A 23632-nucleotide genomic window follows, 5' to 3' on the forward strand; every position below is an offset into this window, starting at 1 on the left:
TTTATGGACCACTATATATATTGGGGGCTTGTTTTGTCAATTTTGATGGCTAATTTCAGACTTACAATTACAATTACAGTACATGTATCGATTTTTTTCTTTATATTAGGTAATGATAAAACCACAAAGATGTTATTTCGATATCTACTTAATTTAACCATTAAGATTTAAGAGGAACAAAATTTGTAACAAAATTAGTTTTTGATATAATAAATGTAGTGTGAATTGATGATAAAAATGTGACACCCTTAACCAAGAGTCATCATAAGGTAAAATAAATGTCTGAATAATATAGCGACAAAATCCAGCTTGTAACATTTTAAAGGAACTTGAAATTTCTGAGGTGGTCTACATAAGCTTCTTAATGATCTGAACGTTTCAAGAACTAAAATCAACAAAAGAAAAGAGAGAGATTACATGGAGACAAAGCGGGCTTTGTACATTATGATGTACGCCATATGCCAATCACCTGTGAATTATTTATAACCCAGTAAAGAAAGAAGTTAAAAATAAGCAAGAACCATAAAAAGTAAATAAAAGGCGGATTAAAAGCTCTTGTGTTACCTCCTCCAGATAGCTTAGTGATGTCTTCCTCCCGTTGCATGCTCGGGTTGTCATCATCATATTGAATCCATTTGCCTGTATACCATGTGAATTGTTGTTGTAAATGATAGAGAAAAATGAGGGATCATGTAAGAGAGAGACAGAGAGAGAGGTAAGGTTTATTAGAGAAAGGAACTAACCACTCTCTTGCTTGACCCATGCAACATAATGGCCAGAGTCTGCACTCCTACCCTTGTGGGTCAACACAGCGACCAAGTCATAGATTCCAGTCATGTGAGTTTCCTTCCCAGAAGAAGCACCTATAAAAGTCCCATTACAAACAAGAATTGGATTCTTCACAATTAGGTTCTGACAAGATTCTTAATTGCTTTGAAATGAGAAAAATGGAGAAACAATCATCCAAGTATTACATCAAACCAATTACGGCTCTTTCCAAGCCAGTAAAGAAAAACGTTGAAAAGGGGTCTTAGTTAATGTACCTTCCTGTTGGTTTACTGTGGAAGATTCTCCACTACCATTTGATGACGCCTGCAAACAAATACATAGCAACAAATCTTCTTATAAGATTTGACTTTATATATGATTTATATAAGTCCAATAGGGTATTGTACCTCAGCATCAGTCATTTTCACATCGCTATCCTTTGAGCCACTCTTAGCACTAGTTTGCAGACCAAGCTTTTTACCTTCCTCATCTCTAAGTTTCTGTAAGACACAGCCGTCAGTTGATTTGCTTTAACAGTTCAGATAAATTGAGCTCACCACAATAGACAGAGCAAACCTGGCGAGGAGCTTCCAGTTTCTTCCGGAGATCCTCAGAACAAAGGTCAAATATATCCAACTCCAGCGGATAATCCACTTTCTTCAAAGATCAACAAGTTGGAGACATTACCATAAGAATGCTGAGCATCTAGACTTTTGCTTCAGATACAAAAACAGAAAGAAAACATACCCTGAGAATCTTTGCTTTCTGATTAGTCTCCCTTTTCCAGAAGAATCGCACAAACTGAACGGTCAAGTACCTTCAAGATACATAATAAGAGAATGAAACTCCGTGTCAGAGGAAAAAGGATTAGCAGTTGCACTAAACTTAGTAAGTTAACGAAGTTACGTTCTCTGGGACATAAAAAGCATGGCACAAAAGGATTACAGTGAACTGAGATGTGCAATAAAAATCACAAACAATAAGCAGAGACTGATCACCTTGGCAAGGAATCTATAAGTGAATCCTTGAGGTAAAGAGCAGTACGGCCCAGAGTAGGAGATGTTTTTTCAAGTTCTCCTTTCAATCCCTACAATTAACCAGAAGAATTGGGGCCATAAATACAAGATTTTCATAATAAGCAGAATATAAGCAAACATTGTCCTAGTTTTTCTATATCCGAGAAAAATACAGGAAAAAAAATCAGAAAAAGTCATATTAAGATTATAAAATTTCTTACATGTTTTAATCCTTCATGCAAATGGTTCACCTCATGTGAAATATGACATTTTAGAGAATATACAGATTCTGTCTCTGAGCTTTCTTCGCCACTTTCTTGACAATGCAACCTACAGAGCAAAAACAAAAGACAATTAGATTTACTAGGCAAGATGAAAGAAAGGTATTTACATCTTCAGTTGTCAATATCACATGAATAAACACAGCAATCAAAATTTGATATATTTCCCTGTAAGAAAACCCTCAACAAATATATGCTACATATAATACACACCCAAACACATGCACTTAACTATCACAATATTCTGTAACAATTTCAAGCACGCATAGTTTAATCCTTGAGAGGTAGAAAACCGCAACGACTAAGTGAAATGCTGCAACTAGAACTTTTCAAGTATTTCCCTCCTTTTTGTCTGTTAGCCTGCTTATTAAGAATACCAAGCAAGTGTATGGTCGTAAATTACAGGATGAAGACCGTTCACACAATTTGTATTGTTTGCAGATCCAAGACTAAAAAACCAATTATATGAATGGTCTATACAAATAACAAGCCAGACATGATACTGAAATGTGAATGTTGTACAGATACCTGCTCCGAAGATTGACACCAAAAAGTGCTTTCACAGCATCAGGATCTTCACTGGAAGTTGGTGCTTTTAGAGATTGAGAAAGTGTGTATAACAGTTGTGTCCAACATTCTTCAGCATCCTGTTAGACATTTTAATAGCATGAATTCACAAACTGAAAGGTTCAAGGCTTAACGCAACTGAGTTTGTAATAAGAAACAAACCTGTTGCATGTAAATTCCATTCTGCAGCTGACTAAACTGAGGGTATTTTTTTCGTAACACCTGCATTATCACCATAGTTGATATGAGCCAAGAACTAGAAACTTTCAAATCATCTGATGAAATATGGACAGTAATGATGTGAACTAGCAAACGACATCAGCAATGAGGCTTCTATACAACCCCACAGACGCATGCTTGCATATTGATCATAGATGACATTGTAGACAAATGTTGTTGACTTATTTATATAGTCTTTGCATATATTTCTGTTCAAACCCACAATTTAAATTCTGTCTAGGATACAGACTGTTTAGGATGAGGAACTTTTTTTTTTTTTTTGTTTTGATTTTAGTAGTTCAGAGGAGCTACCATGGATAGTAAGTAAATCACAAATCAAATGGACAAAGACTAACCATCCAGAACTGTGTAGGCGAAACAGCATTGACACTTCTGTCAAGCTCACCAAATAACTCACGTGTGGCAACAGTGAGCATGTGAGAAGTCTGGTCGACATCAGTGCTTCGTGCAGCAAGTGAGTAACTATTAAGAGGAAATTGTTTGTATGAGATAACAATACTGAATAAAGACATTTGATTTTCTGGGTGTTTTTATTAGGAATAAAGAAGGATAATAGATCAACTGACTTGGATAATGCAGATTTTAACTCGGGGACTGATTTTAAGCACTGCACTGTGGAGTTCATGTAACAGGTGTTGCCAAGATTGACAAGGCCAGCACTGTAACCCTGAAAAAATCAATAGTAAAGTTTGTTAGTTGATAGGACGGATGCCCAAATTTTCCGAATATATGAACAAAACATGACAACAAATTTTTCAATACTAGCAAAAGGTTTGGCTTATCTTTTTATGTTTTGTTTTCTTTCTTGAAATCTATGAGTATGCATTGTTTAGAGTACAAAGGATTGTAATGTTAACAAAAACTACCAAACCCATGAAACGCACTGATAAAGCTTGCTTGTAAGTATACCCTAAAACTGTTTCTAGTCTAGGCAATATGTTCCAAATTGAAACTATGACAGGTAAGAAACAGTAGATTGTAAGGCAATTAGTTTAAACGACAGCTAGGAGAACGTGTGTGTGTGATAGTTGGGGATTCTCCAATAATCTCTTTTTAAGGAGTTTCTCATTCAATTCCTATAGAGAGGGGATACTCAAGGGTCATACCACACACATACACATAACACATTTTATAGTCAGCAGAAAAAGGAATTACCAGATTAGTGGCTAGCGCTTCTTCAGGTAGATCCTCAGCAAAAACGATGGCCTTCTCAGGAGCTTTAACTATTTCATCTGCAGTTCCCATCATCATCAACTTTTGACCCTATAAATGAACAAAAATAAATGAAAAAACATCATTATAAATCAATAAATTCAGGAAAAAAAAAAGTGCCAAATAAATGCACAAACACAAAAAGAGCTTTACATCTTTCACTCCAATGGCAGACCAATCTGCATCATCCTGCATCAATTGAAAGAGATATAGACGTTATTCATCATCATCAACATCAACAAACAACAATCAAGGAAACACAGATCTTAGTGATAAAAAAAAACTAAAGAGTGAAACCAAGATATCACCTTTAAGAGACCACCTTTGACCATAATCTTTTGACGCTCAGGTGGAACTCCAGTCAAATCGTACAACTGAGCCTTGAAAACATAAGCAGGTAGACTAATATCAATCTCGATACCATCGAACACCTTCTTTTGCCACTTCACACTTACTGTAAACAAAAAAATTAGGTTTAAAACAATCACGTCAAAATCCAAACCATTACCCGAAGATAACACAAACTTTCACCAATCAACTCTCGTCAGAATGAACGAACAAAAACCCTAATTACGAAATTCGAAAGGAGTACATCTACATCTCAACGTCAAACACCGATTTCGAAGAAACTAATAGATCGATGAATAAAACATTTAACTGAATCGAAGAAATCGAAAGAGAAGGGAGAGAACCTGTAGGCATCTTCGCTGTGAGAACTGAGAGAGGCTTCTTGCTTGTGGAGACGGCAACGATTTTTAGATTTTTTTCTTTTTCTGAATTTTTTTTTAGTTTTCTACAAAGTTCTTTCTGATATATGTCAGCGTCTCTTCCTTTTTTTTTTTTTTTGTTGGTGGTACCGTCCGAATGGAAACGGGTCAGGTCTGGGGTTGGAGTCGGTTCCTCAATTTTGAAGCAAACCGGTTCAATTGTTTTTATTTTTGATTAAGCGGTTTAGGCATATCTGACGACGTAACTTATTTAGTCGACCGATTAATACAGTATATTTTAATTTAATATTCTATTAAAATAGGTTAAATTCTAAAATATGCCCATTTTCGATTTTATATTTGCAAAAATTATGAATCTGAAAAATAAGACAACACATTTAACATATACTAAAATATATTTCTATCTTTTATAAACTTGCTATATTTACAGCAAAATACTGTATGGAACTAAAATTTTCATCATTAAATGAAAACAAATATTTTACTTTTGTGTTTTCTTTCCCCATTTTACATTTGTAAACTAGAAAATATATAACATTTTTTTTTGAATTGATTATTGGGTGAATAGGTGATTAAAAAGGTCACTAAACATGTTTAATTAACCACAATTAGATTTAAACCCCTTTAGTAGTAGAGAGTAGTAGACCTTTTACAAGTTCTTACTTCTTACGCATTCACCTTTTGTTGATTTGGGATTTTCTCATTTTTTGTTGGCTTCTTCTTCTTCTTCTGCAACAAATCGCTTTGGTCGATTTATCTTTATCCCAGGCTCAAAGCTCCCCACTTCTTCAGAATCCGGCGAAGATATCATTTTTATCAACAAGTTCTTCGAGCAGCAGCAGAGCTATGTCTCTTTTAAAGTCTCTTTAGCGACAATTGTCTTTCGTAAGGTTTCTCTTTATTTTATCGGCGACCCGTCGCTACAGGCAAAAAAGTAAAGTTACGATCTTTTTTTCTTTTTTGGTTTCAATTTATCTTTGTTTCTTCATGAACTTGACGAAATTATCTGCTAAATTGAGCAAGTATTTGGTTTTTTTTTTTTTTGGTTTCTCACTGTTTTGATGTTTTTGTGAAAGATGTTAGATTTGATCACTGTTTCAACTGCTGCGGCTTCTTAGGTATCCATTAGAGTTTGGGAAATGATTTAGGACTTGGTTCTTATATTTCAATCGGCGCTGTATAGTATTAAAGTTTGGGTCTTTGATGTCTGGATGATTCACTAGTGAGATAATATCAGTTCATTTTCCTCCGAAATGTGTTCACAAGCTTAGAGTAATGACTTGCGTTTTGTTGGTAAGATGATTTCAAAGCGTTTTCTGAGATTTGGTCTGGATCTAATTTGTTTGAGGCCTCTCTAGTTTGTGCATTTCTTGGTAGGTGAAGTCTAGTCTATGCCATTTGGTATTATGTGCTGAGAAACTGAAATGTGGATGGTGGTTTCTTGTATGAGAAAGTGCTTATTTTTTAGTAGTCTAAACTATATTTCTTTGGGTTTTTTTTCCTAATTGTGGACTGTTTATCTCTGTTGCGCACTAGGTTCGGGCGTTTGTACCAAGTGTAGGATACAGTTGCTGTTAGTCAGCAAAAGAGAAACTTAAGGTGGGGTTAAAACTGTGATGCTGAATGTTTGGACCAACAGGTGGGTTGGGGATGAATCCCTCAATGGATGATATGAACTTAATCCAGCAGGCACAAAGGCATCAGCTTGTTGTAAGTAATCTTGGCGAAGAAATTGATTTGGAAATTGGACCTGGAGATGATGACGCTGCTTTTGCTAACAATTCATTGATTGGCGGGCCTCCACGGGACCCCTCTACTGGGGAACATGATGAAACGAAGCATATGGTTTTGGTATCTGACCTCCCCAGTGAGGATCAGGATATGTCAAAGGGTCAACCGGTGAAGAGAAAGAAAAAAGTTGTCAAACGGTGGAGAGAGGAATGGGCTGACACGTACAAGTGGGCTTATGTCGATATGAAGGATGGAACAGCTAGGATATTTTGTTCTATATGCAGAGAGTATGGTAGAAAACATCGAAGAAATCCTTACGGAAATGAAGGAAGTAGAAACATGCAGATGAGTGCATTAGAAGAACACAACAATAGTTTACTACACAAAGAAGCTCTGCGTCTCCAAACGGCTTCCAAAGAAAAGATTGTTGTTGACAAGCCCATTTATGTGAAGAGTAAGTTATTTACATTTTTGGTTCAAGTGATTCATCTCCTTTTCTATGTAGTGAGTCAAGATAATTTGCAACTCCTTGTGTTCCATCTAACCAACTTTCACTGAACTATCTTTGAACTTTCTCTTGTCTACTTTTCGTAAATATATTTGTATATCCAGTTTTAGTGAAATTTACAGCTTTAAGTGATGAAATGAAACAAGTCGTAATAGGAAGTATTTTACTAACAAATGCTTAGATGCAGTTAGTTTCGTGAAAGAGAGAAAGTTGTAAATTCTATTTTTTTTGTTAAACTTGTGAACTTGTAAATTCTTGGTATGTCTGCTTTCTTTCCATAAGGCTCAGGTTTATATTCTTCTGATTAGGATAGAGATCGTATAATTCTTTTTTATTTTAAAATATGAAAGAAAAATGTTGACTCCTTGGTTTTCTGTTTCTTGTCTTGCTCCATTTGATCTTTGTATCTCTGTATGGCATGGCTAGTGTCTTTCTGCTTATTCTTTTGTTAACTGTTTGCACTTTTCCCTCTCAATGAAGCTCTTATGTCAAAAAGTGCTGGTTCAATTGTTGAGGGTGCCCTGAAACGAGATCCTAATGAGATTGAATTTGTTCAATCTGTACAAGAATCTGTGCATGCTCTAGAGCGGGTAATTGCAAAAAATTCTCAGTAAGTTGCAGTTTGCTTCTCATCTTTGTAACATAGTTTTCAGGAAACCGCATCCAAATCACAGTGTTCCATTCTTATTTATTTCAGTTATGTCAATATCATGGAGCGGCTACTAGAACCTGAACGTATGATAGTTTTTCGAGTTCCATGGATTGATGATCGTGGTGAAACACATGTAAATCGCGGGTTTAGAGTTCAGTTCAATCAAGCACTGGGTCCCTGTAGGGGTGGTATCCGATTTCATCCATCCATGAACTTAAGCATTGCCAAATTTCTTGGCTTTCAGCAGGTACTGTGAAATCCTTCAATTATCTTTCCTCTGGTTTCTCTTATATTTCCCCTTATTTTCTTTTTGCCATTTTCCTTTTTCTTTTCCCTGGTGGCCACCTTAACTGTTCTTTTGCGTCGTTTTGGACTGTAATTTGTTTGTGTAATCCTTTGCAGACGTTGAAAAATGCTCTGTCACCATATAAACTGGGAGGGGCATCTGGTGGAAGTGACTTTGATCCTAAAGGCAAAAGTGACAATGAGGTGACATCTTCGCCCCTTGCAGTTTTTCCTGCGAGTGATCTTTTAAAGGTGTTCTGATATGTGGCTTTGTAACATCGCAGATTATGAGATTTTGCCAAAGTTTCATGAATGAGATGTACAGATATATGGGTCCTGACAAAGTAAGTAGAATGGTTATTCCCTTTTAGCAAGTATATATTTTCTGTAATGGTTTTTGAATATATTATATACTTTAGGATCTTCCATCAGAGGAGGTCGGTGTTGGTACTCGGGAAATGGGATATCTTTTTGGACAATACAGACGACTTGCTGGTCAGTTTCAGGTACTGAAAGTCAGCGGACGCTGAAGCTTTTTTTTTCATGATATTTCCTTTTGCCTCCTGCCTTTTTTTCCTGGCAACAGAATGGCAGTAGACTTTTTTATTTGGCTCTCGTTCCTAATAGGTCATTTCTTATCAAGTTAGTTTTTTTTTTCGTTTTATTCTTTTTGGGAGTAAAATTTGTGATTTTTGAGGGAAGAATATTACTAATATTTGTATTCATTCTCTCATATACTGGACCATTTCAGTGCTAAATGTCCTCGGCTGTGCTTTTTACTGTACTCATTTATTTGCATTAGTTTTTGCTGTTGGGAGAGAATAAAGAGTTTTGGCTGTTATATCTTTGTGTCAATTACTTATGCAGGGAAGTTTTACAGGACCGAGGATATATTGGGCTGCTTCTAGCCTCAGAACTGAAGCTAGTGGCTATGGTGTGGTAAGGATAGTTTTATTTTATTTTTAAATATGTAGAACACTGTTAACATGTCATGACTCTGTATGAACTAAAACTCATTTGGATTCTTTCAGGTGTACTTTGCACGACTTATGCTTGCAGATATGAATAAGGAAATAAAGGGACTAAGGTTTCATTCTTGATCCTTTTAAATATGTGCTCTCACCAGTGTTTTGGATCTCTGAGTTTATCTAATCAGCAAGATACTTTTTACTTTCGTTTTTCTCTTGCGAGAGTTTTTTAGTTCTTGCTCATTATTCTGTCAGTTCTAAAATGTCGTACAAAAACTAGTCCTTCTGATAGTTTGGCTTCTCACATAACACTGAAGCTTGTGTATAAATTTGTGACTCTCATCTTATGAAACCATATACTCTATATATTAGATGTGTCGTGAGTGGTTGCGGGAAGATTGCGATGCATGTTGTAGAGAAGCTAATTGCTTGTGGAGCCCATCCGGTTACAGTTTCAGGTTGTCCACGCATCTTATCATTCTAGATTTGCAGCAACTCGAGTATGTAGTTTTTTCTGCCTTATTCTGTTGTTTTAACCATCTTTAAGGTGGCTCTTAGTTGAGCTAAGAGTTGATTTAAGCCCCGGTCTGCCAGATGAACGGTCAGACCTTGCTTATATGTATTGGTGTCTTCTTTTAGGCCAATGCTTAGAGGTCTCGAATTGAATGTGTAGTTATTTTGCCAATGGATCTTGATTAGTTAGGCCAATGTAAGAAGTTACCTCAGCTGTCTCTGACGTATTGTGCTGCTAAAGAGTTAGCATTCTGCAGAAATGATTTTTTTTTTTTTGCTTTGCAATTGAATTCCATAGACAACAAGCAGCCGATGGAGTTGATTTATAGCACTGATTTTTGCTGATGCAAACTTTGTACAGATTCAAAAGGATATTTGGTGGACGATGACGGATTTGATTATATGAAACTTGCATTCTTGAGAGATATAAAATCCCAACAGAGAAGTTTGAGGTATTAATCGTCCTAGAATCACTTGGCTAATAAGATAGATCCCAACTAAACATGTGTCTGTTATGCAGAGACTATTCCAAGACGTATGCAAGGGCGAAATACTTTGATGAACTAAAGCCTTGGAACGAAAGGTGTGATGTAGCATTTCCTTGTGCTTCTCAGAATGAAGTTGATCAAACAGATGCCATTAATCTGGTCAATGCAGGCTGCCGCTTACTGGTAGAAGGTAAAGATTTCTTATATCAAACAAATATTTTTAGGGCCTTTCGTTTTGTATTTAAGTTTGTTTTTTTTTGCTGTTCTTTTGTTATCTTATTCTAAACAGTATGGATGTGCTTTGTGCAGGCTCAAACATGCCGTGTACAGCTGAAGCAGTCGATGTTTTCAGAAAGGCGAATGTTCTGATTGCTCCTGCCATTGCTGCTGGAGCTGGAGGAGTGAGTTTCTTCATTTGACATCAATACTACATCTTAACCTGTTCTTAATTAATCTTTCGCATCATTGAATTACAACACTAAGGCATAGGAGAGGAATTGCTGCTGTCATAAAATAATGTGTAGGAGTGTGGTCACTGGTCTTACTGAGAGTGCTAGAGCTGTATCAGTTTCTTTTTTCTATTGTATATTGGGGATATGGACCCAAAGCACATAAATTTTTCTAAGATTTTATAAAAGGTGGTAGCTAAATGTATAATTTTGTTGAAGGTTGCTGCTGGTGAAATTGAAGTACTCCGTGAATCTAATTCAATGCAATGGTCAGCAGAAGATTTTGAGTCTAGATTACAGGTAACAAATCACTCGCATTTCTTTCAAAATTTTGTAGCTTTGGCCTGTGATAACGTCCTTATTAAGATAACTGCTCTGATATTGACAGGAAGCACTAAAACAGACTTATGAAAAAGCTCTTAAAGCAGCAAATGATTTTGGCTATCAGAAAGAAAGCCCTGAGTAAGTTCTCCTCTCCATACGCCAACAGTCACTGTACTATGTTGGTCTAAGCTGCTCTTAACAATGGTGAAATCCAAACGATTGCAATCCTTAATAGTTTTTCATCATGGGTTTTGATGACAGGGCACTTCTACATGGAGCAACAATTGCAGCATTTTTAAACATAGCTCAAGCCATGACGGACCAAGGTTGTGTCTAGCTAAATAGGCACTGCATCTTCAGTACTGGCAGGAGTTCTGTCTTAAAAACCTAATGGAGTAACATTGGACTCTTTGTAACATACAGTATTAGGTCCAATCTATATCATTAATTAGAAATATATACTCCGATAGGAATACTATTTTTATTTAATCAGCCATAGTACGTTCACTATGATTATTTGACTAGCAAAAATGGAAGATAATAGCTTAAACAAGGGTTTCCAAACGTTAACTATTTGTCCTTTAACAGAATTTGGCTTCTAAAAAGAAAAACTACAAAATCAGTGGCATTCTCTCATAAAGTGTTCTATGAATGAACAGACGGTGAGGGTAACATATAGATTTAAGACAAATGGTAATTCTCAGGATACTCTTGAGTGGATCAAAACTCGGAAAAACTGAGGATATGGAGATTAAACGCTTCTCAATGCAAGGTGAGTATCTTGCATCATGATCTCTATCCAGAAAAGAGCTTCAGTAATCAGGATATAAGGCTTGTTCTTAGCTCATGTCCGTGAAGAAGGAGCGGAAGAATCAGATTTCTCCGCCAAATAATGCTCAAGCATGTCTTCTTCATCATCTGTATCAAATAATCCAAAGCGGTACTTAAGAACCATTACTGGCTTATGGGAAAATCGCGTGTAAAGCAAAAAGAAAGATCATTTCACCTTCAAAGTCTTCGTCCTCAAAGTCGATGTCTTCTTCATCTTCCTCCTCGGATTCTTGATCAGCAGTGACCACCGTTCCTCTCTGAAGATGACAGAGTTAACAACAATAGTATTAGTTGAGATAATGAAATTCTAACAAGACTCCGATCATAAAACAGGAATGAGAAATACCGCTCGGCCACTTTCAAACCACTGTCTTCCTGTAAGCTTCTTCTCCTTGGTAACCGTAAGAGCAGAATCCGGCATCAGCCTAGGAAGTTTATTCACGGCCAGAGATATAAATTAATAACTCAGGTGGGTAATGAAAATGCCTGTTAATTGGTATATACGAGTACGAAAACAAGAATATCCAGGTAAACTTTACTCACTTGGCTCGCTCAAGTGCAAGCTCGGCCTCAAATCTCTCTCTCCATGCCAAAAATGTCTCCAGCGTAACAGGTTCTCCATGAGGGACAATTACCTGCAAAAAGAAATTTAGACAGGAACGGAACAAAAGAAGAAAGCAGACACATATCATGAAAGCCCAACGTGGTTATTGCAGCTTATACATCTGATCTACTGAGCAGACAACCATACCTCATCCTCTTTGGCAGCTTCTTCTTCGGCAAGCTCAGCTGCATCATCTTGCCCATAGTGTTCAGACAACCAGTCCTTTGCTGATGAGACCAGTGTATAGATCATAGCCATACCAAGATTTTCAGATGCCTGTGGGAAATAGCTTTGTGTTGAGTCATGCAATACAGAGTAGAAACAACATCACGAACCTTTTAATTCCAGATAAGAACCAGTCATCGAAAAGAAAATCGTATTAATTTTCTTGCTAAGCTATTCAGAAAGTCTGATTTAGGGAAATCATTGACGAGAGAGACCCTTCCAGTCTTACACTCTATGTATAAATATTATAAGAAGCCATAAAGTTGTAAGAATATGTTACCTCTTGTTCAAGCTTCTCTTTCAAGATGGTAAGGTCACCAACATGGATCCCTCGAATACTAGAAGAATACTCTACCCACATGAGTGTCATCATTGTATATCTGTTTTAGCTTGAAAAAAAAATGGTTAAACCAGGAATTTACCTTCTAACATCCAAAAGAGGAGCCTCGTCCGGGTAATTTTCTGTGTGTGAGAAAACCAAAGCCAGCTGAACTGCAAGACAAATTTGGGAGCTATAAGACTGAGAAAGTACAGGAGAGGCATATGATACAACAAGAATTTTTCTTCAAAGAGTAGTAACCTGGTGGAATAGCTGACTCCTCCAGATCATCATCCTATGAAGACAAAATAAGAAGCAGAGGATCAGGACAAATAGCAAATGTGCTAAATCAGAAGAGAATTCAGTTGACATTTGCTACAGTTCTAAGACAAGCTTTTCAAAAATCACATACAGCTTCTCTTGGTAAACAGCCAAAACAAAGCTAATAGGAAAACAAACAAGTAATTAAGGAAGTGAAGAAGAAAAGAGACGAATGGTGTTCTCTACCTGAGGAGTCACTGTAATCTGAAAGCATCGATTCGAAGTATTAAGCCCACTTTCACTAGAATGGATTTCTGAAACAATACAGTCGTTAAGAATTCAATCAATGCTCTCATCACCTCAATGATGAACATACAAGGAAACTCAAAACTAAAAAATCATACCTTTAAACTCATCCATAAGTATAGCTTCAAGAGCTTCAATCTCCATATCCTGTTCCTGCTTATACTCTACAGGATACACAACACCCATTAAATTCTCAAATCGAAATCGAGATCGATCATAAACCATTTACTCTCCAGTGATAAGCTTTGATTCTATGGTAAAACGAAGAAATTATGAAACTTTAAGAAGGGAATTGATCGAACTCACCCGTCATGGTGACACCTTTGTCGTGAAAGCTTTGAGATTGTCTGAATATCGAACTCCACAGTGACCAAGAGCGACGTTAACGAGAGAGAGAGAGAGATAAACCTAAAGGAGAGAACTTTACAATCCCTAAACCGGTTGCGTTTAACTCTCTATTCACTTTTTTTTTTCCTTTTGTGTTATAAACTGCAAAAAAAAAAAAGGCAAGCCCTTTCTCTCTCTCTCTCTCTCTTCTCGTCTCCGATCTTCTCGTCATCTATTTCGTTTAAATTTCTTCTCCGAATCGCCGGAGGATTAAAAAAAAAAACCCATCTTTGAATCTAAAGAGACTGTGATTCTAAAGCTATTGACTGATTGGTTGATTGATTGATAAGGGAGAAGCATTGATCTCTGATCTGAATTTTGTGTACAAGATGTCGAGATTTAGAGACAGGACCGAGGATTTCAAGGATTCTGTTCGGAAAGCCGCTGTTTCGATTGGTTATAATGAGGTGCGCGAGTCCCTTTCCAATCTTAAATCTCGTTTGATCGAAGCTATTTTGTTAAAAAGATGTTTTTTTTTTTGCATCTCTCAATTTTGATCATTCTCTAGGGTTTCAAGGGTTTTGTGTTGTTGTTGTTGTTGTGTTTCTAGATCGTGTTCGTTGACATTTGATCTGATTCGTTTGTCTTAACGTGTGATATAGTCTAAAGTGGCATCGACAATGGCGTCTTTTATTATACATAAGCCAAAGGAGAGATTGCCGTTCACGAGAGCTGCTTTCAAAACGGTAACTTTTTTTAGCGATTCACCCAATTTTGGAGTTTGCGTTTGTTCTATTTTGACCCGATTTGCATTATTATCCAATGATTTTGTGTGTGTGTGTGGGTGTTGCTACTAACTTGTTGATGTTGGTTGATTTAGCTGGAAAGCATCAGGGAGTTGGATCAGTTTATGTTGAAGCATCGAAAGGATTATGTTGATATGCACCGGACTACAGAAGAGGAAAAGGATAGCATTGAACAAGAAGTAAGTAATCTTTTCCCACTATGGTTGAGATTTAACATATGGGACTTCTGTTATCGTACTGAATGTAGCATCTCACATTGCGAAAACTCAGGAAGATGAACTTTTTTTTAATTATCTTAGATAGTGATGATTTTACTATATTCTTACACTGAGGAACTTGAATATAGCATTCTTATATTTCATGTGTTGTTTGATGGAGAGTTCTATGTCTACTTATGTGTGGTGTAATATCTGCTAACTCTCTCTCTCTCTCTCTCTTGCAGACTTCTCTTTTTATAAAAACTTGCAAAGAACAGATCGATATTCTCAAAAACAGTATAAGAAATGAAGAAGCAAACTCCAAAGGGTGGCTTGGCCTCCCTGCAGACAACTTCAATGCTGATACTATAGCACACAAACATGGAGTGGTATGATATGCACCAATGTAGTAAGCTAGCTTTGTTATTTTTTCTTTTCGTTTCACTCAAAAGTATCTAGACGTGAAGAAATAATGGTAATTTTTTTTTGTTTGCAGGTTTTGATTTTGAGTGAGAAACTTCATTCAGTCACTGCCCAGTTTGATCAGCTTAGAGCTACTCGTTTCCAAGACATTATTAACAGAGCTACGCCGAGAAGAAAACCTAAGAGGATCGTAAAGGAAGCTAATCCAATTAACACGACTCTGGCAAATTCGGAGTCCATAGAACCTGATGAAATTCAGGCCCAACCTCGTAGAGTACAACAACAACAACAACAACAACAACTTCTAGACGATGAAACACAAGCCCTTCAGGTAACAAGGCAGTTCTACATGGTCTTTGAAAACTTGCATGAGTTTTGTAGATATGCTAAATTTTGAAATTTGTAATTTGTTTGCAGGTAGAGCTAAGTAATCTTTTAGATGGTGCTAGGCAGACAGAGACTAAGATGGTGGAGATGTCTGCGTTAAACCACTTGATGGCAACTCATGTTCTGCAACAAGCCCAACAGATAGAGGTTCTTTATGACCAGGTTAGGACTTATAAACTTCTCTCAAGCTCTCATCTCGATGGACTGTTTTATAAACTTCTTTACACATAGTGCCTCTCTTTGCTAGCTAAAATTTGAATTCGGATGCTATCATAGTCACCTAAAGTAGTAGGTATAGAGACAGGAAAGAAACTTTGTATTGGTCCAATTTGAATTTCTCTTCACTTTAGTGAAATGGAACTATTATTGTTTTCAGCTATCTGAAGTTCCTAAGAACCCCATTTGGATGTTTCAATGACTCAATACCATTCCCAGTACTTTAGTTTATCTGTTTGTGTGGTTTTCTGACTCAGCTTGACACTAAAATGCAGGCGGTTGAGGCAACAAAGAACGTGGAGCTTGGAAACAAAGAGCTTTCTCAAGCAATCCAACGTAACACCAGCAGCAGAACCTTTCTCTTGCTGTTTTTCTTCGTCCTTACTTTCTCCGTCTTGTTCTTGGATTGGTACAGTTAAAGAAACCATTTTCCAACAACAAACCCTCATACAGTTTGTGTAGATTTTTGATTATTGTTAATTAACGATAAATTATGAAAATTTGGAAAGGGGTTGGTTTAATGTGAAAACAAAAGTTATTGAGACTTTGGAAGGGGCTTTGATCCGAACTCAAGTCTCATTTATTACCAAATTTGACACCTTTGAGATCAGATGTCTGAATATAGAACTCACAGTTTGCCTCGTGGCCAAAGGAGCGACGTAACGAGAGAGATAAGTCAGATAACCTAAAAAGGAGTGGACAAAAAAGTTCCTAAAACGGTGTCGTGTGCTACTGTACTTGAGAGTCTCTCACCTTGGATGTGCTTTTTGACCTCCTCTTCTCTCTCAGTCTTTCTCTCTCTCTCTCTCTCTCTCCAAAACAATCCCTTTCTCTCTCATCTCCTCTCTCTGTCTTCCTCTGTTCATTAAACCGTCGGAGCAAAAACCCTTTTTTCACAACCTAAAGAGAAATGCGGTCCTAATGCTATATTGATTCATAGAACAGATAAGAGAAACATTCCAACGCCGCAAGAGTATCAAAAAAGAGGTATCTGGATCTCTGCTTCTTCTCAGATCTCTCTTTCTCAAGACTCTTTTCAACCAACTTACCTAATTCTTTTGAAATCCCCTGTTCTTGGTTGCATGTTGTGTCTTTAAGTTTTTTTTTCTTTTCCTCTGATTTTTGTTGGTTGCAGCCTTGCAGGATTCAAGAAGAGGCATTCTTTTATCTAGTGAGAGAGAGAGTCACTTCATTGCGATTTTCAAATTATAAAAAGTTTTGATTTTTAGGTCATTTTCGAAAGTTCATTTTTTTCTTTCTGGTGCTTCGTCTGTGTAATGGAGAGTAATGATGACCAAAACTTGGAGGCGATTAATGCGTCGGTTGGAAGATTGGTATGGGTTCGCCGCCGTAACGGTTCTTGGTGGCCCGGACAGACCTTGGTTCATGACCAAGTTTCTGACAACAACTCTTTGGTTTCTACAAAAGTTGGCACTCCAATAAAGCTTCTAGGTCGTGATGATGTTAGCGTGTAAGTGTACTCTTTTCTCTTGTCTTTTCCGCAATCTCTCATTCTCTTTACCCTTAGTTTTGCCTTTTATGCCTTAAAGTGTTCTTCTTTATGACTCCAGGGATTGGTATATTCTTGAAAATTCCAAGACGGTGAAGGCGTTTCGTTGTGGAGAGTATGATACTTGCATTGAGAAGGCAAAGGCTGCTGCAGCAGCGAGCGCTGGTAATAAAAAAGCTGCCAAGTGTACTCGCCGAGAAGATGCTATTAACAATGCTCTCGAGATTGAGAATTCACATCTTGCAAAAGAAGATCATCCAGGAGATAATTTGTGTAGTTCGTCTGGTGAGGAAGATTCTAAAAGGTGTCTTTCTGGCAAAGAGGATGAGGATTTGGGATCCTCTGATGCAGGAGAGGCTGAGGATGAATTGGATTCAGTGCCGGAGCAATTGCAATCCAGTATGTCTTCCCAAGAAATGAATAATGTCGGAGTTCTTAAGGTGCAGCCGAGGAGAAGGAGAACACCAAATGACTCGGAAGATGATGGGACTGAAGGAGTCAAGCGAATGAGAGGGCTTGAGGATATTGGGAAAGAACAGGTTGGTGCTATCATTGAGCATAGGCAAGAAATGGGTTTGATCTCTGCAGGCCACAGTGATTCAGTGTCGAATGGAAATATCATTGCCAATGGGGACAAGGTATGCTCCCCGACATCACTTAAAAGAAAAAGGGCACAAGTCATAATTGCTCATGAGTGCTCTAAAAGAAAAAACCGACGCCGGCAATTGACAGAGGTGTTAGAGAGTACAGCTATGGTCTCTGTCCCTGTTACCTGTGACCAGCTCGTCACTTTGGATAGTCAAGGAATTTATGACACCAAAGTATCCGGAATGGAGTCTGTTGAATCATTGAAAAGTGTATCTGTTGTAATCAACAATAACTCAGACAGCACCGGAATTTCATGTGAGGATGCTTATGAAAATGTTGTTGGAGCCTCCCATAACAACAAGGCAAAAGACAGTGAGATTTCTAGCATTTCGGTTTCGGCAGATGATGATTCTTCTGACAGATTATTTGATGTTCCATTAATTGGAGAAGAAAAACACTCAGAAGGTATATGTGGCTAAACCTCTCTTAAGTGTTTGTACATGTTTTGGTTCATCTAATTGCAAGAGTCTGCATATTGCCTCTTCTGTAGTAAAGAAAGAAAAGCTTGCTTTTGTCGTCCAGTTTATTTTGTCACATGATAGAGTAAAGACTTATATGACCATTTTCTGGAGAAGCTGCCTGGTGAAAACTAGATAGCTTTGGTGTTTCCTAATGTTTGACTTGTTTTATAGCTAGATGATTTATATATATTTTTGGCAGTGACTTGTTTTATGACTCAATTGCTTCTGCATTCATTATCTGCTGCTAGTATTGTGTGTTTCTCCACCTTTGTAGGATCCAATGGGTTGATCTCTTAGATCTAATTTAGTGTTTGCTTTTATCATTTGCCTCTCTTTTGGGTTTTGAACAGTGTCATTTATGCTGACATCCATTGTTATTTATTTTTCCAGCAGCTTGTCGAATCTCCTCACCAAGGAGAGTTCTTGTTACTGATTTAACGAGGCGTGGTCAGAGTAGTCACGATGTGGTTATTAAGAATGAGGGAAGTAATGGATGTGCTTCTACAAGTCCACCAGTTTCAGAACCTGTCTACTCAAATTTGAACGGGGTTGAGACGAGCACTTCTAAGTGGCAGCTAAAAGGAAAGAGGAACTCGAGGCAGATGAGTAAGAAACAAGAAGCGAGAAGAACTGTTTACGGAGAAGAAGCTAATAAAAACAGTTCTATGCCTCATTCTGGGCTGTACGAGGTGAACATTGAGGTAAAAGAAAACTATAAGAAACCCCGTAATGTTCCGCTGGTGTCTCGTATGAGTGAATTGAATGGTAAAGCTATTGTTGGGCATCCTTTAACTGTTGAAATCTTGGAAGAAGGCTACTGCAACGGTGCGGTATTGTCACAAGTTGTTGTGAAGACGAAGCCATTGTCTAAAAAGAATGGCAAGAAGAGACGTGGTTCTTCATGGAATACAAAGAAGAAATCGTCTTCCCAATCGATAAAGACAAGGCGGCTCTCTACTCTAACGAGCCAGAGGTTGACGGAAAAAATCAAGAAGCAGGCGACCGGGAAGGCAAAGGAAACAGTTGTAGCTTGTATACCGCTGAAAGTAGTTTTTAGTAGGATAAACGAAGTGCTGAAAGGCTCAGCAAGACAAACGCAACACCGAGCATTGCCATCTGCAGCCAAAACGTGAAAAGAGAGAAGAGAGTCTTTTGCCTGGCTTTTTTACATTCCTTTGTTTTCCTGTCATCGAATCTGCCTGAGTTTTGATGCATTAGCTGAGATGAAAATAGGCCTGCTTTAGGAGAAGCTTGATGGGTTTTGCTGTTTTGGGTTTAAAGAGAGACTTTTGTGGCCGTGCAGAGACAGATAAGCTGTGACTCTGAGTGAGCAAATGTAAATATCAGTAGTTAGTTAGTAGTTGAGATGTAAAACGGGCTTCAGATTAGGTGGAAGGGATGAGATTGCTGCTTAGAAAGAATTGCTTGTTTCAGGTAACTCAAATTGTTTGTTTTTTTTCTCTTTATTTTCTTTGTACTCTTAGATTCTCTTGTCAAGAAAAGAAGATTGTCTTTTTCTTTTCTTGCTCTGTGTTTGTAATTCTGTTTCAGAAAATTCACCAGATCATTGAACCCTTAAAAGACCTGACATACTCTTAATAAAAGTGTCTGGTGACGACGTTCAGACTTTTCAGTTCAGTCTTGGTAGTATATTTCAGTCTTGCTTGCTTATACAGTCAGTATTAGAGTATTTCTATATCAAAACCCAATCCAATTTTTTTTTTCTTTGTTTTCATGTGAATATACTGTTTTTCATCACCAATGTCAATGTCAAAACGAAATTAACAATATGGATGAATGAATAATATCCAACAATATATGGGTTTAACAGTATAATTTTTAGTTATATATCTTAACTAAGAAACTAAAAGTATAATTTAGCATCATCCCACACGAGGCCGCATGGGAAACTAAAAGTATAACCTATGTGTCTGCTTAGGCGTGGGTAAAGTACAAATCTAGTTCCCAGTGGTTCACGCTTGCACCAATCCCCAAACATGAGAAGTTACTGCTGCCCAACCTTTCGTTTCCTTATCTATATCCCAAATCCTCATCGGAGGTACTGAAAAGAAAAGAGAGTATAACAGAAGAGTGTTAATTTTCGACTGTTGTTATCCTCATCATTCATCAAGGGCGTAGAATCCCCAAGATGATGTAGTTGACGGCATGATATATGTGTTTGGAGGCTATATGATATGCACAACAATATCGAGGATTGGGAGAGGTTTATGACTCTAAGTCACAAACTTGGGAGCCAGTATTGCCCACAGCACTAGATCTGATCACTGTTCAAATGAGTGTGATTCCAGGTAAGTTGGTAGCGGGCGGCAAATTAAGTTTACGCCACTGATGATGATGGCTAGAGTATTCGCTTGATGAGTGATTACTGCTTTGTAGAGATAGACAACATGGGGTGCCAAACACGTGTCTCCCAAGTGATGTTATTTAGGTATGATCCAGAGGGGATTTTTGGGGTGGACTACAGGACTAGGGTTAAGGGGCTTAAGGGACTTGATTTAATCTAGTGTGGGTGGCCGCTGTTTGGGTGAAGACTAAAGCATTGGTTGGTGCCACTAGCTAGGGGTGTGAGTCAGTGCACGTATTTTTTTTTTTTTTTTCCAAGTAGATAAGGAGGCCAATGCTCATGGGTGGGACAGAGCATTATAGAGCATGAGAAGGTATTACATAAACTTGTTTTTCCTGCTGTATCAGGTTTTCATAATCCATCATTATAACACACCTCGGCTCATCGTAAATTATGGGTAATGGAAATCTGATCCCAACGCATAGCAAAAGAGCCTTTAGAATTGCATAGAGTGTCTTCACGGATATGCGTACAAACTTTCTTCTCTGTTTCTGGTTATCGATTGTCAACATGCATAGCTCTGTTTGGAGTTTGCTTGTATTTTTTTTACTTTTAGCCTGCTTTTTTTTTTGTTCTTTTCTAAATGATACAGTATATAGAGAGGTAATTAAATGTCCAAACCAAATGAAAAGAAAAAGATTTACTGTATATAAAATGGTAAAGTGCTTAAATATACGTATTCCTTTAATAATAAAAAAAAAAAAAGATATAGTATATAAATAAGAAGGGTACGTACACCCTAAACTCAGAAAAGCAAGAGTCAGAAAACAAAACAATGAGCGAGGAGAAAGGAAAACCCTAAATCGAAAAGAGGGAGAAGGAGGAAGATAGGGATGAAGAAGAAATCATCAGAGATACCTCCACCTGTTCCGACAATGTCGTTCTCTTCGTTGCCGTACGACCTCGTTCTCAACTGTTTGGCTCGTGTGTCGAGATACCATCATCCATTTTTATCCATGGTCTCCAAGGATTTCAGATCTCTCATAGCTTCCCCTGATCTTGAGGCTACACGATCCCGCATGGGGATAACAGAGACTTACCTATGTGTCTGCTTACCCCAGTGTCTCTGCTCACGCTGGCGTCAGTGTGGTTTCCACGAACACGAAGACCGTTATTGCTGGTTCACACTTGCACCAATCCCCAAACAAGTGAAATTGGAACCCATCACTTCGTTTTCGTATCTCTATCCTAAATACTCAACTCTTCTCTCCATTGGTTCAGAGATTTACAAGACCGGTCTAACAGAACAAGGGCGTAGAGTCCCTGAGATGCGTGTACCTCGAGAAGATCCAGCCGTTGATGTAATTAACGGTAAGATATATGTGATTGGAGGCAATAAGTCCAGTAATATTGAAGATTGGGGAGAGGTTTATGACCCAAAGACTCATACTTGGGAGCCAGTATTGCCCACAACACTTGATCTCGCTAGTCAAATGAGTGTGGTTCCTGGTAAGTTGGTAATGGGTGGCAAAGTTTACAGCATTGGTGATGGTTATAAGCTTAGCTTGATGGAGACTTTTTGCTTGTTAAAGGTAGACAACATGTTGTGCCAGACGTGGGTTGAGATTGGGAAGTTATTTTGGAATGATCCAAAGGAAAATTTGGGTGGGACTAGGGTTAAGGGACTCGACAAACTGCCGGAATTTAGCTATCTAAGACATCTTACGTGTTCCTCATCCGCAAATTCCGATCAAGGAAGAAGAAGAGTGACAGTTTGGTGGGAGAAGGTGATGGTGTCTTGCGGTCGAAGTCGCTTTTGTCATAAGGAATGTAAGACAGATATTTGGTGTGCAGAGATTTCGTTTAAGAGACTCGATGGTCTAGGAGACCTTTGGGGATATGTTGAATGGTCTAAGATTGTGTTCACTTTACACACATGTCACGCTCCTTCCTATTTCCTTATGAATTCTGTTATTGTGACTTGTTGATCTATGGAGTTTTGTTTTAGTTTTGAGAGGATTTTAGAACTTATAGGGATTATCTTACAACATTTTGAGCATTATCTTAAGAGATACAAAACGTATTGTGATTAGTCATTTAAAAGATTACATTAAAAACAGAACTAGAAGCACTCTTGGAATGATCATCTTTTAAATGACTATTAAAAGATGATCATTCCAAGAGTGTTTCTAGTTCTGTTTTTTTTTTTAAACATTTCAAGAGTGCTTCTAATTATGTTTTTCTAACAACTGCATTTAGTTCTAACAACAAAAAGTTGTATATATATCATGCAAAAATAATATTAGAGACAAGATCATACTAAACACATCTGCTTGACTGCTTGTAATCAATAACTTTTGCTTCTCAACAGAACGAAGAGGTCATAAATACAAGTGCTTTTCCCACCTATGTTGTTATAAAGTCTTGCTAATAGCTCCGCAACTGTTTCACCAGCTATGAGGATGATTACATAAACGGAAACCTTGAAAAGCCACTTGTATTTGTGGCCATATATATACCCCTTCTGTTGAATCTTCCGTTCATGTAATCCTCATCATAGCTGATGAAACAGTTGCTGAGCTGTTAGCAAAATTTTATTACAACAAAGGTGGGGAAAGCAATTGTATTTGCGACCTCTCTTGAATCTTCTAACCTCACTCACATAGAGATTAGTCTCTCTCTATCTCTCTCTACTTCTCTTTTCACTCTCAGAAATGTCTAAGTGAAGAACAAGAAGCTTAGACCGATAAACATTAATCTTCTACATTTTTATTAATCGGATCCAAGGATGCTTTTACAACATCTCACTTACTGTAGTTTCTCTCACTAACCACACACATGCTTTAGATCTTACTACTAGTTCAAGACTTAGTTTTACAAGCCACACTAATAACAACTCTTAACTATTCAACCTAACAATTCAAACTACTTTTTACTAGGGTCTAGGTGCTTGCACACCACCATCATTCCCACGGCTGGGCCTCAACTGGATTCATCAAGCAACACACTTATTATTTGGTTTGGGCCCTTAACAACATAACAGGCTCAAGAACAACGAAAGCTTATTTTCTCTGGT

General features: G+C 37.6%; 5 protein-coding genes and 1 pseudogene across 16 annotated transcripts; 4 read left to right on the forward strand and 2 right to left on the reverse strand.

Moving 5' to 3' along the window:
• Positions 1-225: 225 nt before the first annotated feature.
• LOC104758488 (ubiquitin carboxyl-terminal hydrolase 6) lies at positions 226-4956 on the reverse strand. Its single transcript, XM_010481367.3, has 17 exons — positions 4777-4956; positions 4393-4538; positions 4238-4273; positions 4028-4135; positions 3439-3539; positions 3208-3334; positions 2795-2854; positions 2594-2712; positions 2006-2114; positions 1767-1855; positions 1516-1585; positions 1345-1425; positions 1176-1268; positions 1044-1092; positions 744-863; positions 565-639; positions 226-469 (listed from the first exon to the last, which is right to left on the reverse strand). The coding sequence occupies exons 1-17, from the start codon at positions 4784-4786 to the stop codon at positions 414-416; spliced, it is 1449 nt and encodes a 482-aa protein (XP_010479669.1). The 5' UTR covers positions 4787-4956; the 3' UTR covers positions 226-413.
• Positions 4957-5412: 456 nt separating this feature from the next.
• LOC104758491 (uncharacterized) lies at positions 5413-11261 on the forward strand. Of its 9 annotated transcripts, none has more exons than XM_010481370.3 (16): positions 5413-5746; positions 6349-6997; positions 7532-7661; positions 7749-7950; positions 8106-8192; positions 8273-8332; positions 8408-8494; positions 8856-8927; positions 9020-9075; positions 9329-9414; positions 9831-9921; positions 9990-10147; positions 10267-10358; positions 10626-10706; positions 10795-10868; positions 10992-11261. In XM_010481370.3, the coding sequence occupies exons 2-16, from the start codon at positions 6436-6438 to the stop codon at positions 11065-11067; spliced, it is 1914 nt and encodes a 637-aa protein (XP_010479672.1). In that variant the 5' UTR covers positions 5413-5746; positions 6349-6435; the 3' UTR covers positions 11068-11261. The 9 variants fall into 9 exon arrangements, 6 of the variants coding, with proteins under 6 accessions (XP_010479672.1, XP_010479673.1, XP_087351470.1 ...); XM_010481371.3 differs by having other exon boundaries at positions 5414-5751; XR_015586803.1 differs by having other exon boundaries at positions 5455-5746; positions 8869-8927.
• On the reverse strand, positions 11260-13724 carry LOC104758490 (uncharacterized). The gene is made up of 11 exons (XM_010481369.3): positions 13583-13724; positions 13375-13440; positions 13217-13284; positions 12971-13004; positions 12813-12882; positions 12671-12728; positions 12313-12441; positions 12105-12196; positions 11908-11986; positions 11737-11818; positions 11260-11648 (listed from the first exon to the last, which is right to left on the reverse strand). Exons 1-11 carry the CDS (start codon positions 13587-13589, stop codon positions 11575-11577), a joined length of 759 nt encoding a protein of 252 aa, XP_010479671.1. The 5' UTR covers positions 13590-13724; the 3' UTR covers positions 11260-11574.
• Positions 13725-13755: 31 nt separating this feature from the next.
• Positions 13756-16178, forward strand: LOC104758489 (syntaxin-81). Of its 3 annotated transcripts, none has more exons than XM_010481368.3 (7): positions 13756-14070; positions 14266-14349; positions 14484-14588; positions 14852-14995; positions 15103-15360; positions 15447-15578; positions 15908-16178. In XM_010481368.3, exons 1-7 carry the CDS (start codon positions 13993-13995, stop codon positions 16049-16051), a joined length of 945 nt encoding a protein of 314 aa, XP_010479670.1. In that variant the 5' UTR covers positions 13756-13992; the 3' UTR covers positions 16052-16178. The 3 variants fall into 3 exon arrangements, with proteins under 3 accessions (XP_010479670.1, XP_087351473.1, XP_087351474.1); XM_087495347.1 differs by having other exon boundaries at positions 13930-14070; positions 14852-15015; XM_087495348.1 differs by having other exon boundaries at positions 13930-14070; positions 14852-15012.
• Positions 16179-16197: 19 nt separating this feature from the next.
• Positions 16198-19889, forward strand: LOC147924810 (uncharacterized protein At1g51745-like). 2 transcript variants are annotated; one of them, XM_087495342.1, is made up of 4 exons: positions 16198-16619; positions 16768-17103; positions 17204-18195; positions 18642-19889. In XM_087495342.1, the coding sequence occupies exons 2-4, from the start codon at positions 16910-16912 to the stop codon at positions 19382-19384; spliced, it is 1929 nt and encodes a 642-aa protein (XP_087351468.1). In that variant the 5' UTR covers positions 16198-16619; positions 16768-16909; the 3' UTR covers positions 19385-19889. The 2 variants fall into 2 exon arrangements, with proteins under 2 accessions (XP_087351468.1, XP_087351469.1); XM_087495343.1 differs by having other exon boundaries at positions 16242-16619; positions 18645-19889.
• Positions 19890-21391: 1502 nt separating this feature from the next.
• Positions 21392-22575, forward strand: LOC104758494 (putative F-box/kelch-repeat protein At5g03000 pseudogene; annotated as a pseudogene).
• Positions 22576-23632: the final 1057 nt, after the last annotated feature.

This window comes from Camelina sativa, chromosome 17 (genome assembly GCF_030686135.1).
Source record: "Camelina sativa cultivar CO46 ecotype springtype chromosome 17, ASM3068613v1".
NCBI lineage: Eukaryota > Viridiplantae > Streptophyta > Magnoliopsida > Brassicales > Brassicaceae > Camelina > Camelina sativa.